Source organism: Pezoporus flaviventris, unplaced genomic scaffold (genome assembly GCF_033815535.1).
Source record: "Pezoporus flaviventris isolate CSIRO_AGI_PZ_B2104156 unplaced genomic scaffold, CSIRO_AGI_Pfla_v1 ptg000083l, whole genome shotgun sequence".
Lineage (NCBI taxonomy): Eukaryota > Metazoa > Chordata > Aves > Psittaciformes > Psittacidae > Pezoporus > Pezoporus flaviventris.
Window position 1 is genome coordinate 5,712,137 of NW_026892631.1, and position 15,973 is coordinate 5,728,109.

General features: G+C 44.3%; 1 protein-coding gene across 1 annotated transcript in view; it reads left to right on the plus strand.

The window, feature by feature from the left end:
* The first annotated feature begins 213 nt into the window (after window positions 1–213).
* The window catches only part of ALK (ALK receptor tyrosine kinase), a 316,033-nt gene continuing 300,273 nt past the window's right edge, over window positions 214–15,973 (plus strand). Inside the window, exon 1 of the mRNA XM_061475364.1 lies at window positions 214–395. Coding sequence (XP_061331348.1) covers window positions 296–395 — 100 coding nt within the window. The 5' untranslated portion in view covers window positions 214–295. The remainder of the gene's footprint in view (window positions 396–15,973) is intronic.

Consider the following 15,973-nt stretch of genomic DNA (forward strand, 5'->3'; position numbering starts at 1 on the left):
GGGGCGCGCCGTGGCGCGGTGCCGCTTGCGCCTGGACTGCGCGCCCCTGCTCCGCGCTGCCCGCGGGGGGCTGCCGCGGGCCGCGCCACCCGCCTCCCCCGGCGGGCCCTCGGCGGCCGGGCGGCGGCTGCGGCGCGCCAAGCAGCTGGTGCTGGAGGTGGGCGAGGGCAGCCTGCGGGACGGCTGCTCCGGCGAGCCGCCGCCGGGCTCCGGCGGGGCGCATCTGGAGTTCAACCTCACCGAGCTCTTCTCCTGGTGGCTCCGCGCCGGCGACGGGCGGCTGCGGGTGCGGCTGATGCCCGAGCGCCGCGGCGCCCTCCCAGGCAGCGAGCGCGGGATGTCGGCGGCCATCCGCGCCGCCCGTCCCCGCCTCCTCTTTCACGTCTCCGCGGCAGGTGAGCCGTGCGTTGCATGCCGCGCACCGCACCGCGCCGGGCAGCGCCCCTCGACCGCCCCCCCCGCGTGCGACCCCGCGGAGCCCCCGCGTTCATGGAGTCCTGGCTGTGCAGCGGGCTCGGTTCACTGGGACGCGCGTCCAGCCCCTCCGCGCCGTAGCCCCGGTCGCCGTAACCCCCTGTCACCATAGCCCCGGTCATCGGCAGCCCGACGGGTGCGGGAGGCGCAGCTTTTCCCGAGCAGTCGCGCCTTCCCCTAACAGCTTGTCCTTAAGGAGATTTACCGGTGCAGAATGTATGGAGGAGCTTTTGTGGGGGCTATTTTGAAAGCGCTGAGGGATTTTAACGAAATGCCAAGAGTTGGTTTGTGCCAGACAGCCGCAAGTGAACCTCAGGGCTTAAAGTGTCATTAGTCGAAGGACAGCAAGGTCAGGTTCTTTGAAAGTTAAAAAACAGCATACTAAAAAGGGAAGCTTCCTCAAAGTGCTGCATGTGATTCCAAGGTTACATACTGTCAGACTTAAGGGAACAGCACAAATATTTCCAAAGCTGGGGCTGGCTGCCGAATTTGTATGTTAATGTTATGGGCTATTCGTATCGATAATATAGCTCTTCTTGAAACATACGAGGTAATGGCTGACAGACAAAGCTGCAAGAAGGTGTTTTTCCTCCAAGTTTCATGCATCTGCGAGTTAATTTCTATCCCTTTTAAAACCAGAAAGGACCCTTAGTGAACCACGCTGTATCAGCTACTGTAAGACAAGAAGTTGTACAGCTGAGGATGCTCATGTAGCGCTAGTACTGATGTGAAGAGAGAACCTTCCTTAAAGTTTTGGCTCTGGGTGGCAGGGATTTGTAGCCAGGGTATGGAGCAATTCCATTACCTCAAATCAAGGCTCTGCTTTGGGCCAGTGGCCAAGAGAGATTTCCACTCCCTGTGTGCATTGTACCTTTAACACGAGCTCTGATTCATGCTCTCCCACTAAAAGAATATAATACCTAGAGGGCTGTAGGGCCAAATAATTTGTCACAGTGAGTTTGGTTAGGTAGCTTTTATGAAGCTGGGTAGAAGTCAATGGTGTGTCCCTGAGTAGCCACCTACTTAATGGACCACAGAATGTACTTAAGTAAATTCACAGGAGGTGAGAGAAGTCAGTGCTGGGTTTGGAATACAAAGTTGGAGCAACTGATTTTCTTACCCTCAGCTGAATAACTACACACTGAAAGCATCGCACTGCTGCTGCCTGAAACAAAATCAAAGCAGGCTGTCAGAGCAGCCTGGGGGTGTGAGTCTTACACTCGCGGCTGAAGTGAGGAACCTGGGCTGCCAATTCTGGCAGGGATAGTGCAGAGGTGCTGCCTACCACAAGGTGGCCGGGAGAGGCCAAAGAGGCCAGCACACCTCCTTCCGGCAGGTCTTACCTTGCTCCTCTGCAGTAAAAAAAGAGAAGAATTAATTAAAATTAAAGGCGCCAAACCCTACTATCTTTTCTTTTTCTGTTTGGGGAATTTATTGTGGTTAGCAGTTGTTTTGCTTTACGGATCTCCCTTTCTGGCAGTGATGATACAGCCTTAGCTTTTAGTGCTTTCTTGACTCCAGTGATTATAGCAGTAAGGCAGCTGGAGGGCATACGTTTGTCTTCTTTGAGGATGAAGGTGTGTTTTTAACCTGGGTAAGGTGTATAAATGTGAACCTAGGGGTGCTCTGATCTTGTGAATACACTGCAGATGGAGCTTTAACCAAAGTTAGTAAAACCCACAGGCTTTTTGTGTTGTCTGTTGTCTTGCTGTTGAGAGGAAATGCATGTTTTCCATGACAGATAAGTAGCAGTTAGCTATGCCCCTGACAAATCCTGCTGGAGACAAGGCTTTGCTGCTCTTCCTGCAACAGAGTCGTGCAAAGTCAGTTGTAGGGGATGCAGGAAAAGGAGAAGCAGAGGGAAGGAGTATGGACTTCATTTACCTATATCACAGTCATAACTTCTAGTAGCTGTCCATAATCTGTAAAAACCCTACTTTCCTCTTGAATTCTACACCAAGGTTGCTAACATGCATAAGTTGTGTCACTAACAGGTTACATCTCTTTTTACAGCAGTGATGCCTTAGTGCAGTTCTCCTGTTACCTGGCTTTGTACTGGCTTTGGTACATGGGTTTGTTTAAAAACACTACAAATCCATCCTTGCTGCTTTGGTGCTGTATGTGAACACTGTGTGTCACTGCCATACCTGAATTTGCCCTTGTAGCCCTGCTGACAGCAGGATGTGCTGACACAGTGATCACAGGATGAGCAGCATTCACCAGCCCTGAAGGGTGCAGATTCCAGCAAGTATTAACACCACTGCAGCTAATGTGGTGTTAACTTAACTAAAAGCCCTTCCTCAGGCAACTGAGCCTTTCCTGCGTTGGGTAAGCTATCTGCAGATGGGTTGCAAACAACACAATCCTCCCATCAACAATGTAAAGCTGCTTCACTTATGGTGACGCACTTAGCTTTTTATTTCTGCTTTTCTCTCTTGTGCTGGGGATGCCCCGGATTGCAGTACTTCCCAGGAAAAAGATAGAATTGCCTTGCTAAATTACTTTAGCCAAATTAGTCACAGAGAACAGAGAATGAAATATATTTTAGGATGAAAAAAAATTGCAAGGGGAGGAATTCCCATTGACATTAAGGGTGACAACTGAGCCCTATAACTAGGGCTTTATTCTCTTTAACTGTTCTACTCTCCAGTGCTGGCTCAGGGATATTTAAGTGGAGTGAACCTTTTCCCTTCTCAACAGCATGTTTGCACAAAGCTTAAAGCAATTGGTCTCAGTGTGTTATTGAACAGTTAGTAAAGGATGTGCTTACTGGACTGCTCTTGTTTAACACACAGACCATAAAGTTCACAGGAATTTCTGTAGGGCTCTCCTGCGTAAGTGCTCAATGTCAGATTTCTGTCACACACTCATCCTCCTGGAACACAGCAACATGCAAGAAAAAGCTTCCATTTAGAGAATGGAAGTCCTCAGCCCACCTGCCACTTCTGTGCCAGCTTGGCCTTTGCAAAATCAGGTAGCAGGGAGTTTTCCTCTCTTGGAATACTTTCAGAATTCAGATTTTCTGCTTCTCCTTCCCCCAGTGCTTCTCTGGGACAAAAAACATCAAATCAGTGTCAATCATTTCTGTGGGAGGGCACATCACAGAAAATGGAGAGGAGGGGAAGGGTGAGCTTGGAGAAGGTTGCAGTGCTGCAAGTCTAATATATTTTAGGCAAACCTTCCAACTGGGAGGTTGCTGTTGACTTTGCTCTCATTGCCTTTGGTTTTGACTGGAAATTCCACCCTGCCTCTGAGGAAACCTTTCTCAAAAGAGTTTAATCCAAAGCAGTGCATTGCCATAGGAAACTGTGCAGCTAGCAAACCTTTCTGTCAGAAGACTCTTAGTACTGGTCTTACAGGTTTTGCTATGTAGTGTTGAGACACAGTGGGTCTGTATTTTGGACAGGTTACTGAGCTTTCTTGGGGAAAAAAATCCAAAATTGTCTCTATATAGACACTGTGAATTAAAGGACTGTTTGAGCATTAGCACTGACTTCCCCTTGCATGACTGATCCTCTGCTGCTGGCTTGAAATTACTCCCAGGGATTCTAAGATCAGACAGAGTTGCATATGTTTTATGCAGAGGTCTTGGGAGGGCCTTCTTGGCAAATCCATCCCACAGACAATACAGTGTGGGGAGGCAGAGGTTGGGATTAGCCCAAGGTGAGTGCTCTGCACTGGCATGGGCTCTGTAGCAATCCCAAACCCTTGCACCCCAACCCCGCATTGGTATTTGGATTTCTATGATTTTAATGTCCCAGGTAAGCAGTCCACGAATGTTGCTCAATAGGTTTCCTGTGAGTTTACTCAGGAAGTTTAAGAAGCTGAAATGGCCATAAAACAACTTCCCGTGATAAGTAATTGCTACTTACATATGCAAAGGTGGGAAGTGCATGTTAAAAAGGGGCATATAGGGATCAAAATGAGCCATTCCTCCCTCTAAAGGTCAATGTACTTTCATTCATGAAATGGATTTAACATTCCAATTATATTTTTTAACTAGCAATGCATAACTTTTCATCCTCTGGCTACGTGAAATACTACTCCTGCTCTGTGGCCTTCATCTAAAATTTTATTAACTTGCTACATGTATTTTCCCTGCAATTGTCTGCATTCACGACATACCAGTGCTATAATGATGCTGAGGCAATTAGGCTTTACATCTTTAGGGTACTGCTACCATGCACCTGAACTCATTTGCAGAAGCCCTTTGCCTAAAGATTAGAAAGAACTTCAGACTAGATGAAAATGTGGTTTGGAAAGTGGCCATTTTGTAAATGAAAATTAGAGCTCCGAGCTGAAATCTGACTTCAGTGAAGTCTGCAGAATTCTTTCTGCATATATGAGGGGTACCAGCATTTAATGAAGGTCTCTTAGTTATATTTTTCTTTTGTTACTCCTTTTTGCTCTTGTTTTTCTGCTTTCAAAGAGCAAAGTTTGGAGTTGGGCTGTACTGAGAGGAAACTGGTAAAAAACATCAGTCACTTTCCAGTTGCTCTCTGTTTTTATCTCATTCTTGACTGTACATGACATTTGAGATCTGATCTTGCTCTTCAGTGGCAAAACTTGGTGAATAAGTCTGCAGCATTGCAGTAGGGCTTCTGTCAGTTTTCATTGTAGCGCAAGTGATTTTGCACTTCAGCTATGGGGCCAGCTTTGCCAGTCCAAAGCTGAAAGATGGGCCTGAGTTGCACTGGAGTTTATTTACCCTAGACATGAAGTAGTGAGAATTGAGGTTTTCCTTGAGTTGTCCTGGGTGCTAGTGTGCTGCGTGCTGATTACCGTTTGCTAAAACACAGCAATCCTAGGTGTGCTTAGGAGCATCTTTCCCAGTCCTTCCTGCCCTAAGTATTAAGCGTGTAGCACTTCCCTCTAGACCAGACTAGTCACTGGTGCTCTTCAGAAGTGTGGATTTAGTCAGGTCACAGTGCCTCTTCTGGAACCGTAAATGCCTAAACCAGATTGCCTAGTGGTGGGTTTGTTTGGCTTCATGGGCACCATGATCCTTGGTCCTGCCTGTTCCTGTCCAAGGCACTTTCCTGCTCCTTCAGCACACAAAAAACCCTCATAGCATATGACTCACTTTACTGATGATGCTTTGTTCATTATTTCTATGCTGACCACAAAAATTTTGGGCTTTGCAAATTTGTTGCCAGTTATTTGGTAGATAATATTAGAAATGATGCTCTGTCTTCACATGGTTCACAGAAAAGATGCAGTCATCACTATTCCTCATGGCTTTGCTTGGTCCAGAGTTATGAGTTGTCACTGACAGTCAGGATTGCACACAATGTGTTTGATTTCTGGGTCTGTTTTCTGCAAATTTTGTTTACTTTTAGACTCATTGTGCTTATGAATTTTGTTATTCATAAGCATGTCCCTACAAGGGCATGGAGTGACAGGACAAGAAGGAATGGCTTTAAGCTGACGGGGGGGGAGATTTAGATGAGACATTAGGGAAAAAATGTTCACTATGAGGGTGCTGAGGTGCTGGCACAGGGTGCCCAGAGGAGCTGTGGCTGCCGCACCCCTGGCAGTGTTCAAGGCCAGGTTGGATGGGGCTTGGAGCAACCTGGTCTAGTGGAAGGTGTCCCTGGCTGTGGCAGAGGGTTGGAACTGGATGAGCTTTAAGGTCTTTTCCAACCCAACCCATTCCGTGACTCTGTGTTCAGTAAAATAGCCATAAACAGACACTAAAAGAGGCACAAGTATAAGTTTATTATGTTTATTTTTTTTATTTGAATGAACATTTATGGCACATCTTAAAACCATGTTTTCTCTAAACTTGCTGTGCTTTTATTTCTGCATACTTAAAAACAGGGAATAAATACCTACAGCAAAGTGTACTGGGAGACTCAAGTGCTTTATTATACAAATGCAGAGACATCCTTCAAAATCAAGGGCAGTTTTGCAGTGTCTGATTGAATTGGATTCTGAAGTAGTCTGGTCATTTGGTTCACTGCAGATCTCACATGAACATTACATGATAGGAAAAAAAATCTGTGTTTCTGACAATGATTCTGCATGAGCCAAGGAAAGTAGAAGAAGAGAGGGGAGACTGGCAGCATTTAGCACTTAGAAAATTCCCAAATCCATGAGCCTCATCACAGTAAGGAAGGTATCACATTTTAGATATCAGTGCCAACTCATTTTTGGGTGTTTTGGGAGTCCAAGATGTGATTTTCTGCCCAAGCAGCAGCATATTCTGAATTGTGCCTGGACGTTTCCTGTCTTTCTTTCGCATACCAGAGCAACCCCTTGGGCTACCCAGCACTAGAGTAGTGAGCTCAGAGATCTGCTTTTCCAGCACAAGTGACTTACCTAACAGCAAACAGTTCAGGTTACCTGCTTTCCACATCTCTTTCTACTAACTGAGCCACAGCATCTGTTTGCTGAGAAGCCGCTTCTGAACTCAGTGGGGCTGCTGTGACCGCAGTGCTGAGCCGAGAAAGGTCCTTTATGAAATGTGCCACATTTGTCTTGCTTCTCTAATTCAGAAAAATTTGGTTGGAGAAAAATGTCATGGAAGCATAAATGCAGATTTGATAAGTCTGACCTTTCTTTTCTTGCGAACAATAAATGTCAGAAAGCTTAAAATGACAAGCTGGAATGGCTGGAGGTTATTTATGTGTTTAAATATTTAGGCAAGAAACACATTTTGAGACTGAAGTCTAATTTACATGAGTATTTTGATTTATGACTGGGGTGGCCAAGTAGCTTCATGGTTGCCACTCTCCTGCTTAGCATTGCTACTCAGAAATTCTCTGTGACAGCGGAGATGGGACTTGGGTATCTCTGCTTTCAGGTACTATAAACTACATCAGTTACAGTGAAGGAGAATCATCTTCACTTAGTCGTTATGTAGGATCCGTGACGTGGTTGAAGTGCTGTAACTGTATACTGTATCCAGTAGAAGGAGTTGGTGGCCAGCTGCAAACAGACTTCAGAAAAGTTTCTAACACAGGCACTAAACTGTTGTGCATAGATGGAATCAAGCATGGAAAAACAGGTACTGAATGTGAAGCGATCCTCATAGTTTGAAACCAGTATATCAGTTAGTATTTTGCACTTATTTTTCCTTTGGCCAAAGAAGTTCACTAGGTAGCTGCAAGAATCAAGTTCTGCTTTGACTTTCAGCTTCATTGTCTAGTGACCATGGCACAAAGTGAGCAGGAGGAGGAAAGAATCACATGAGGAACTGGGCTTAGAAGGGCTGTGCCACTGACATCTTGTGTGACGCTGAATACTTCCCTTCATGATACCTACTTCCTTTATAACGCAAGGGTAGTTTTGGCTGCTTTTGGACTCCACTGGTAGAGGGTGCTATTTTTGTGTATTACTGGTGCATTTACTTCCCAAGAACCTCGATGAAGGTAATAAGGTGCAGTGTGAACTCTGAGATTTCTAAGGGACAAGCTAAAGCAGCCTACCATATTGATTTGTTCCCATCTCTGCACTGGTAATCATAGGACTTCTCTTTCCTTCACTTCAGTGACAGCAAGCTTCTGAAACTTAAAAATGCCATCAGTTCTGTTTGATCCTTCCAGAGGCTGAGTTTCTGGGTTTCATTGAAAAAATCATGAGCCCTGCCTTTGGCTATTAAAACACCACCCATCTTGAAGTCATATGGTCCAATCTGGATTTGGCATTTGGATACTTTGTGAGGCTTATGCCAGAGTTGCTCTTGACCCCACAAAACATGGAAGAGAGGAGGATAGGCTGTAGTTCCTCTGCCTGTGGCCAGCTGGCCAGGCTACATTCAGCAGCTGCAGCTGGGCATCATGGAATGGTTTGGGTTGGAAGGGCCCTTAAAGCTGATCCAGTCCCAGCTCTCCTCTGTTTGCAGTGAGGAGCTCCAGGTGTTGGCTGTGGTTTGGCTACTGGTGGTTCCTGAGCAAACTGAGCACTGGCTGTCCTGGGAATCAACAGTCCTTTATGGTTTCCTACTTAAGGTATCAGAAACTAATGCAGAATGGGGGATTTGAGGTTGTTTAAAACTTCAGTGGCCTGCCTGTTTCTTCCTGCGTTACAGATGGCAAAGTGGAGATACTAAGCAGGAACCTTTTGTCTACATGGATCTAGAAATGTGGGGCATCCTCTTTGTAACTTGTCTTCGGCAACTCCTCAGTTTGAGCATCTCAAAAGCTTTTCAGTGGTAGCCCAGTGTTTACAATGAGGCAGAGCTACCTTTTCTGCCCAAACTATGGCATGTGGTGAATCCATTTTGGACTGAGACTTCCCCTGTAGCAATGTGCTGTGAAGAAAAAGGTGCTTGCTCTTCCTGCAAGCTTCTCCCCGTTTCCTTACTGGCAAGCAACTCTCTCTGGTCTCATATGTTACAAAACTTTGTGATGAAAGGAAACCATGACTTGATCTCTGAGTTACAAGCTGGAAAAGGGAGAGAAGAAGGTTCTGTGTAAGGTGAAGAGCAGAGAATACTTGGTGGTGAATGTGGGGGGAAGAAGCAAGGATGTTGCAGTGGTGAGGGTGGGAGCACAATGTGATGTGGCTATGTATGTATTCTTCTGCTGTATATTTCTTGATGTCTGTTAGGAAGAGGTAATAGTAGTCTAAGTGGGCATACTGGAAATGGTGTTTCTCCGTATGTCAGACTCTTTCTAGGACTTCTATGTTAATGAATATTTCTTTCCAGCTCAGTTTTGAAAGCTCACATGGTTCTTGTGAATGCAGTCACCGTAGTACCTGTGACGTGCAGCTGCGTATCTGTGACTTCACCTACTAGAAATACGTGGTGATCCTTCAGAGCTCTGCAAGTTGCAGCAGGTCTCTAATTACAACCTGTGCATTGGCACTTGCCTGCTGTTTCTACTGGCCCGTTAACTAACAAGCTATCTCAGATGCATCAGATCTGGGTTTTTTATAGCTTCTTTCATGCTACATTCTCAGATTACTTTAAGCCTTACCACCCTGGTGACAATGTTAAGCATTATTATATCTATTTTACTCAGAGATCATAGAAGCCAGGGATGGAAAAGGCATTATTTGATTGAGTTAGATTGCAAGTGCTGAATACAATTTTCTCATATAGAATATACTAAATAGTGTTGTGTCTCTCAGCTTCAGCCAAAAAGCCAAGAAACAGCAAGAAATTAGAGTCAAGAGGCTCTGTAACTCACTAGAAATACTGCAGCAGTTACTGGCAAAACCACCTTCGAGTCTCTCTGCTCAACACTGTGTTTGCAACACTTGTCTCTCAAATAAATCTGGTTTTGTCACATTCCATGCTTTCTATGCTGTTGTCTGCTTTTGGGAGCATATGTGTTCTGCTGAACCTTCCTCTATGTTCAGACCTCGCTCTGTGGCTTTTCTATTTGTGAGGTAGCATGTGTCAGCAGTAGAGAGCATGATGCAATCGTTAGTTCTGAGGGACGTTTCATTATTGATGCTAATTAAACTTGAAACTAATGAGAAAGGATTACTTTTCAGGGCTGGAGAAGAGGCCAGAATAGCTATTATAGGTTAATTATTCTTCTAAAAGACTCTGTTTAAGTAACAATTAATTTTGTCAACTTTTCTTCTTACGTTGTACAAGAGCCTTCTTTGAAGAGGATTCAAAATATAATTGCTGCACTGACCTCATCTAGCTCTCAATCAGTAATCTCCTTCCATCAGCAAAAGGTTAATAAAATCTTTAAGGAAAGGAATTCTGTGCCTTATCTATGTGTCGACAATTCAGAATAGGTCTCCCTGCAAGTATTTCCTATTACCCTTCTGCGTGATTTCCTTGGCATACTTTCTGCGTTTGAAAAATGTCGTATTCCATAAAGCTTGCAAATGTAATGGTTGCTTTGCGAAACAGGTTCATTCCCGAGGCAGGGAGAGAATCTAGTCAGGCTGGCTTGAGAGTTGCACCTAAGTCAGAGCCTGCTTCCCTTTGTTTTTAAAGGACTGGAGCCTGCGGTCAACCTTCAGTCTCTCCTCACTGTACAGGGCACTGGGGGGTCTGTCTGATGGTTAGTATTTGCTGAGTAACCAAGGAAAGGAGGAGACAAAGCTCACTTTTTGTAGGAGCCAATGCCTCTCTCACTGGGAAGCGCTATGGCTTTTGGTGGGGAGGACATGCACTGATCCCCTTTGCTCCTTCCTAGCTCTCAAGTTGTCACTGTCTTCCTCTGGGAGTCTTCTCCTGTAGAGATGAGTAATGGCTTCAGACTTGCAATTCTGTATTACAGAAAGGAAAAGGGAGAGCTGGATTAGTGATATTATGAGTACAGAAAGCTGGATGAAATGTTTGTGAGCAAGGAGGATGTCAGTCTTGAGCTCTAAATGTTAGGGCAGCTTATGCTCCATTAACCAGTTGCCTGATGCCTTCTGACAGGGCATCTCCTTTGCAGACAGGGAGCTGTTGCATTAACATGAGGGCTGTGAAGGCAAATGTCCATTTTGGAAGGTGATGCTGTGAGCAGCAAGCGCTCAAATGGATGGTGGGAGGTTGCAGCTTAGGAAAGCCCCTTGGTGGTGGGGTGATTTACCTACTAAGCACGTTACCATCTGAGGTGTGACACAGTGTCTTAAAAGGGCAGTGTTCACCAGTCCTGAGTTCAAGGAAAGAGTTGCATCCTCTGTCTGGGCATTGGGATCAAGTTCAAAGAGAAAATGCCCTCTGAGTAATGGCTCTTGCCACAGGACTCTGCTTAGGCCAGCTCATAGGATGTTGAATAAAAACTTCTATTTAAAGTGCTGAGTCCTATTTGCAGTCAAAGTTTTGAATCACGCGGAGATTGATCAAAAGCTCAATGTTTCCTTCTGTGCCTTGCCAGCCTACTGTCCTTTATCTCCTGAAACAAAGCAGCATTAACTTTTAAGATCTGATTCAATAACATTTTATGGATAATAATTATGACTGATATTAAGCCTTCAGCAACCACTCTGTATGGAGACTTCATGTATTGAGGTTTATTACCAGTGTAACCTATCATTTTACATCGGTTGTAAAGCAGTACCAACTATACCGATAAGAGGAAAAAGAAGTATCAATGAACTATTTCCCTCTGCTGCTCTGCAGGGTGTTCATGTGCTTGCCACTTAGTATTGCTGGCACGGTGGGAGCTTGCTGGGGAAGAGTTTTTGTTTACAGAGTCTGTTTGCGCAACTGCAGGGATGTGATGAATGAACGAATGAGTGAATGGATGAGCTGCAGCAATCCTCTGCTGGGAGAAGGAATCCATTAGTGCATGCACCCTGGAGACCAATCGATCATCCTTTCCCTTTTAATAAGAAATGTGTGAATTCAAAGTTTTCAGAGATGCTATTTAGAGACAACCTCCTTTGCTTTCTCTGAGGCTTATCCCAATAGTGGAAGTTCTTTAATGCATGAAACTTCCTTGGACACCCCACATTAGTGATTTTGGTTTTTTTTTTTATTCAGAAGTTTCCCAGTTTTACTGATCTCGCCAGGAAATTGTTGTATGTGCACTGTTTATGGAGATGTTCACTGGACCAAACTAAAGACCAGGTTGAGCAGAAGAAAGCTCTGGTATTCTCTGAGTCCTGAAGTGCTGTGCACAGTGGTGTAATGTAAATAGCAATATGAGAGAAAACTCACGTTGTTTTCCATGCAGGGTTGTCATGGAAAGTTTTCCTATTGTACTGGCACTGAAAAAGTCACCTGAAGGACCTAGGACTGGGTCCTTGCTCAGCTGAACCTTGTGATGTTCATGCATCATTAACTGTAACTGTGCTATATAGTTGCCTTTTTTTGCCTTGCTCCTCCTCATAATTTTCTATATAAGGAGATCTACCTCCCTGTTGTAAGTTCAAATAAGATGCTGTCTGCTTGTGTCCTTTTTGCCTTTTTGATGGGAAAGCAGAAGGGGATTCTAAAGCACTCTGGGAGCTACATGGAGGCCTTGCTTTGACATCTCTAAATATGTGAGTAATGGGGTGCTTAGAACTGATTTTACGTGTGATGGATGCTCAACAATAAGGAATCACAAATTGTGGGCAGCAGAGCTTGGAGAGGAGAGCTGCTCAACAAGATTAATGGGAAGGGAGACCTTTAGTGTAATGAAAGACACAGTTCAGGCTTGAAAACAGACAATGACACACTGAATGGACTCTTGAGGAGTTGGACAGTCAGGTTCCCTCTGCAAGCAGTAATGCTGTGCATTTGTAGAGTCCCTTCCCAGGTAGGAGATGTGGGACAGCTGTGTGACAAATGTGCTGTAATTCTCACTTCACCCACAAGTGATCACACTGATACACCAAGTGATGGGATTGTGTAAGGGCTGTCTTTCAAAGTGATAGGGATGTCGAAGGAAACCTAGAAATTTCTTTCTTTTCTAACAAGTGCAAGCCAGTAAGGAAAACAGGATGAGACTGAGGTAGAACATAAACCCTGCAGTGCTCAAACCCAGTTATTTTGCTACCAGAATACAATTCCTCTAAGAGCACTTAATGTAAGGTTGAGGCTGACGTCAGTGAGATCTTCCTTGGATCTCATCTAGCCAAATTTTCCTGTGGAGAAATTGTCTCAGACAAATCAGCTAGTGAAATGTAATTAAAAACCCCACACCAAACCCAAGAAGCCAATTGAAAAGCCCCCTTCCAATTAGATAGTGTATTGAAGTTTAAAGGTGTATTTTATTGCTGTTAGAATTATCAAGTTTAAAAGACAAAAATATCACAGTATTTTTGTTGGAAATAATAACCCCACCAGATGAAATTGTGGCTCATCTTTCCCTTCCACTGTAAGGTGCAAGCTGTTATTAACTCTCTGTATCATGACTAAGGGGTTCTGAGCAGGGAGCAGAATTAGCAAAACGTTAGTGGAGCTGACTACAGGATCATTGATTGTTATGACTGCAACTGTTATTCCCTGTCTCTGACAAGGATAATAATGTGTGGAAATGAAGCCAGCAAACATGTAAAATACATCTAAATATAGAGGACAAGCCAGCAAGATAATGACTGGACCAGTAATCAGATGCAGAAGGCCTTATCTGTAAGTACAGTGGCTTGAAAGATGGCAGTGCTGGTAGATAAATATTAAGAGGACTATGAAGCTGAGAATAAATAGAGCAATATTCTCTAAACAGTAAAGAGCTGGAGCATAAGACCCTGGAAAGACATTTGGGACTTATTGCTTGAAAAAGATCCCTAAAGCTGTCAAGCAGACGTGCAGCTGGTAAGTAGATGACTCGCTGGGATGTTGACTGAAATGGTAGAAGAAATAAATCAAAGGGGGTTGCATTAGTGTAACTGAAGGCAGTACATTACTTTACTTTGAAGTATAGTGTCCTGTGGAGAAAGCAATGACTGTCATCCCAGAAGAATGATCAAATTGAGCGGAGACAAGATTTAGACTGTAGCATAGGAGGTGTCTTTTCTGTGCGGGCATAACTTCCAGGTTTTCTTGAAAGCCTTGGGCTGGAGTTTGATGAGAGGCGTTGGGGGCTGATCCTGACCTTACTGAAGCCAATGGCATATTCTCGTTGTGCATCTCCTCCACTCTCAGGTATGGCTAGGTCTGGCAAGAACCACCGCTCTTTGCTATCAGGCCAACTGTCATGAGTGCACAGCATGCCTCATTTTTCGTGTCAGAAGATAAGAAATAGAACTTGTTTCCAACCTGGCAGTTTTTGTCAGTACTTAGCCTAGATAGTAAGCAAAAGAAGACATTGGTGCGAAGTTTACTGACCAAAACAGTATTACCTGTGCTGTCCATATACAGGACAAATGGGCACATGAGGTGCTGAGAGCCTTTATTCTTGAATTCTTACTGTTTTGTGAAAGGGGCTTTTGGGCAGAAAGTGTTGCACTGTAGCAGGGGTGTTGGCTATAGCGAGAGTTGTTCAGTGGCTAAATCTTAGACCTATGCCTGTGTTTTGAGTTGAATGTAAACAAGGGAAGCATCAGCCCAATAAGGGGAATGAAGGAGCAGGAGCATCCTAGTGCAAGCAAAGGGAAAATGTCAGCTTGCCAGAGTCTAGTGATAGGAGGAAAGCACTTGTCAGGCTTATCAGAATACACCTGAAGAAAAGGAGGGTTCTGTTTACATCTCAATAAAAACTTATATCCACTGTTTATTAAGCATTGCATCTCTGGAGACCTTGTTTCTGATTTTTTACCATTACTTAAAATGCAGTTATGTTTGATTTACCCCAAAGTGCTGTGCAGCGCAAATAGATCAGGTAGATCTCCTAGCTGAGGGTGAGCACCCTTCCACTTTCCTCCCTGCCTATGCTGCTGTGACCATGCCTTCATGCTAAGGCACTTTTACATGGTATCCCAGAGTTGAAGTTAAAAAGGTGAAAATATCTGCCCTTTCTGCCCCCTGAAAAGGTTCTCTGTATATGATACTGGTGTTATTTCAAATATACTTTTGTCACCTAAGTCTGAAAACAAGCCCCGTTTTAAAATAGAGTAAAAATCAACTAACTTGAGGTGTCCATCTGAATGGAGAACACCACTTTTTACTCAAGAAGAGATAAAAAATGCCTTGTTCCTGCCTCAAAAATCTGTTCTGAAGTAGCTGTGGATAGTCAAAACCCATATGCAAAGATAAGAGCTGAAGTATGATCTCATCTCTTAACATGTCTTTTATCATCAATCTCATCCCTTTCCCCAGAAGCACTTGGGGATGGTAGAGTGGTGTCCAGATTGAAATACCCAAGGAAAGGAAAAACAATATGAAGGTCAGACTAGATTATATGAAAGTCACATCAACAGAATTATCAGATAGAAGAGCAGGCAAAGTACCTAAAACATAATGAAAACTCTTATCAAAACTAGTTTACAACTAATATGGAAGTGCCTTTTAATCTCTTACGTTAGTTTGAGCGAGAATAAGTCAGATTATTTCTTTTCTAGTCTCTCATCTGGTCCATCAGTTCCTCCTTTTGGGTAGCATCCCGAGAAACATTTGTTTTATTCATAGTTTTGATTTCACGGCAAGACCAAGACTTCTCTCTTGTGAGTGTACTCCGAGCATCTTAAACAGTATAAACTTGTGTTCTGCCTCAGGATTTTCATGCTCTAAGAAGTTAAGCTTTATATGGTGATTTTTTAACTCCTCTGGGCATGTCCCTAGCCTAGCAATGACAGTTTAAGGTAGCTTTGAGAGCGTGATTCTCTGTCTAAAGCCTCATCCTTGATGTCCTAACCCTGGTCACTGCTTCACTAAAACCTGTCTCCAGATCCTTATGGACAGTTCTGTTGTCCTGGAGTGATCCCTGTATCTCTTGAGAATGGAATCCTGCAAGGTCTGGAAGCAGTTCTGTTTTCTGTGGGTAAAAGGAGGTATCTCTTGCCTCTCCGTAGCATCTGTTGTTGGTACAGATTGCTGGGGTCAGATGTGGGGAGTTTCAGCCGCTCCTTTCAGCGCATGCCCAAGGACAAGGAGGGTGCTTCACTTCTGGAGCTACAGTTTGATGAAGGCTCAGTTTTGAAAATTGCCTCTATAAAAACTTGCAGGTAAAAGGCCTTCTGGATCAGAGCCGAAGCTGGAGTTGCAGAAGGGCAAATTTGGTTCTGGTGA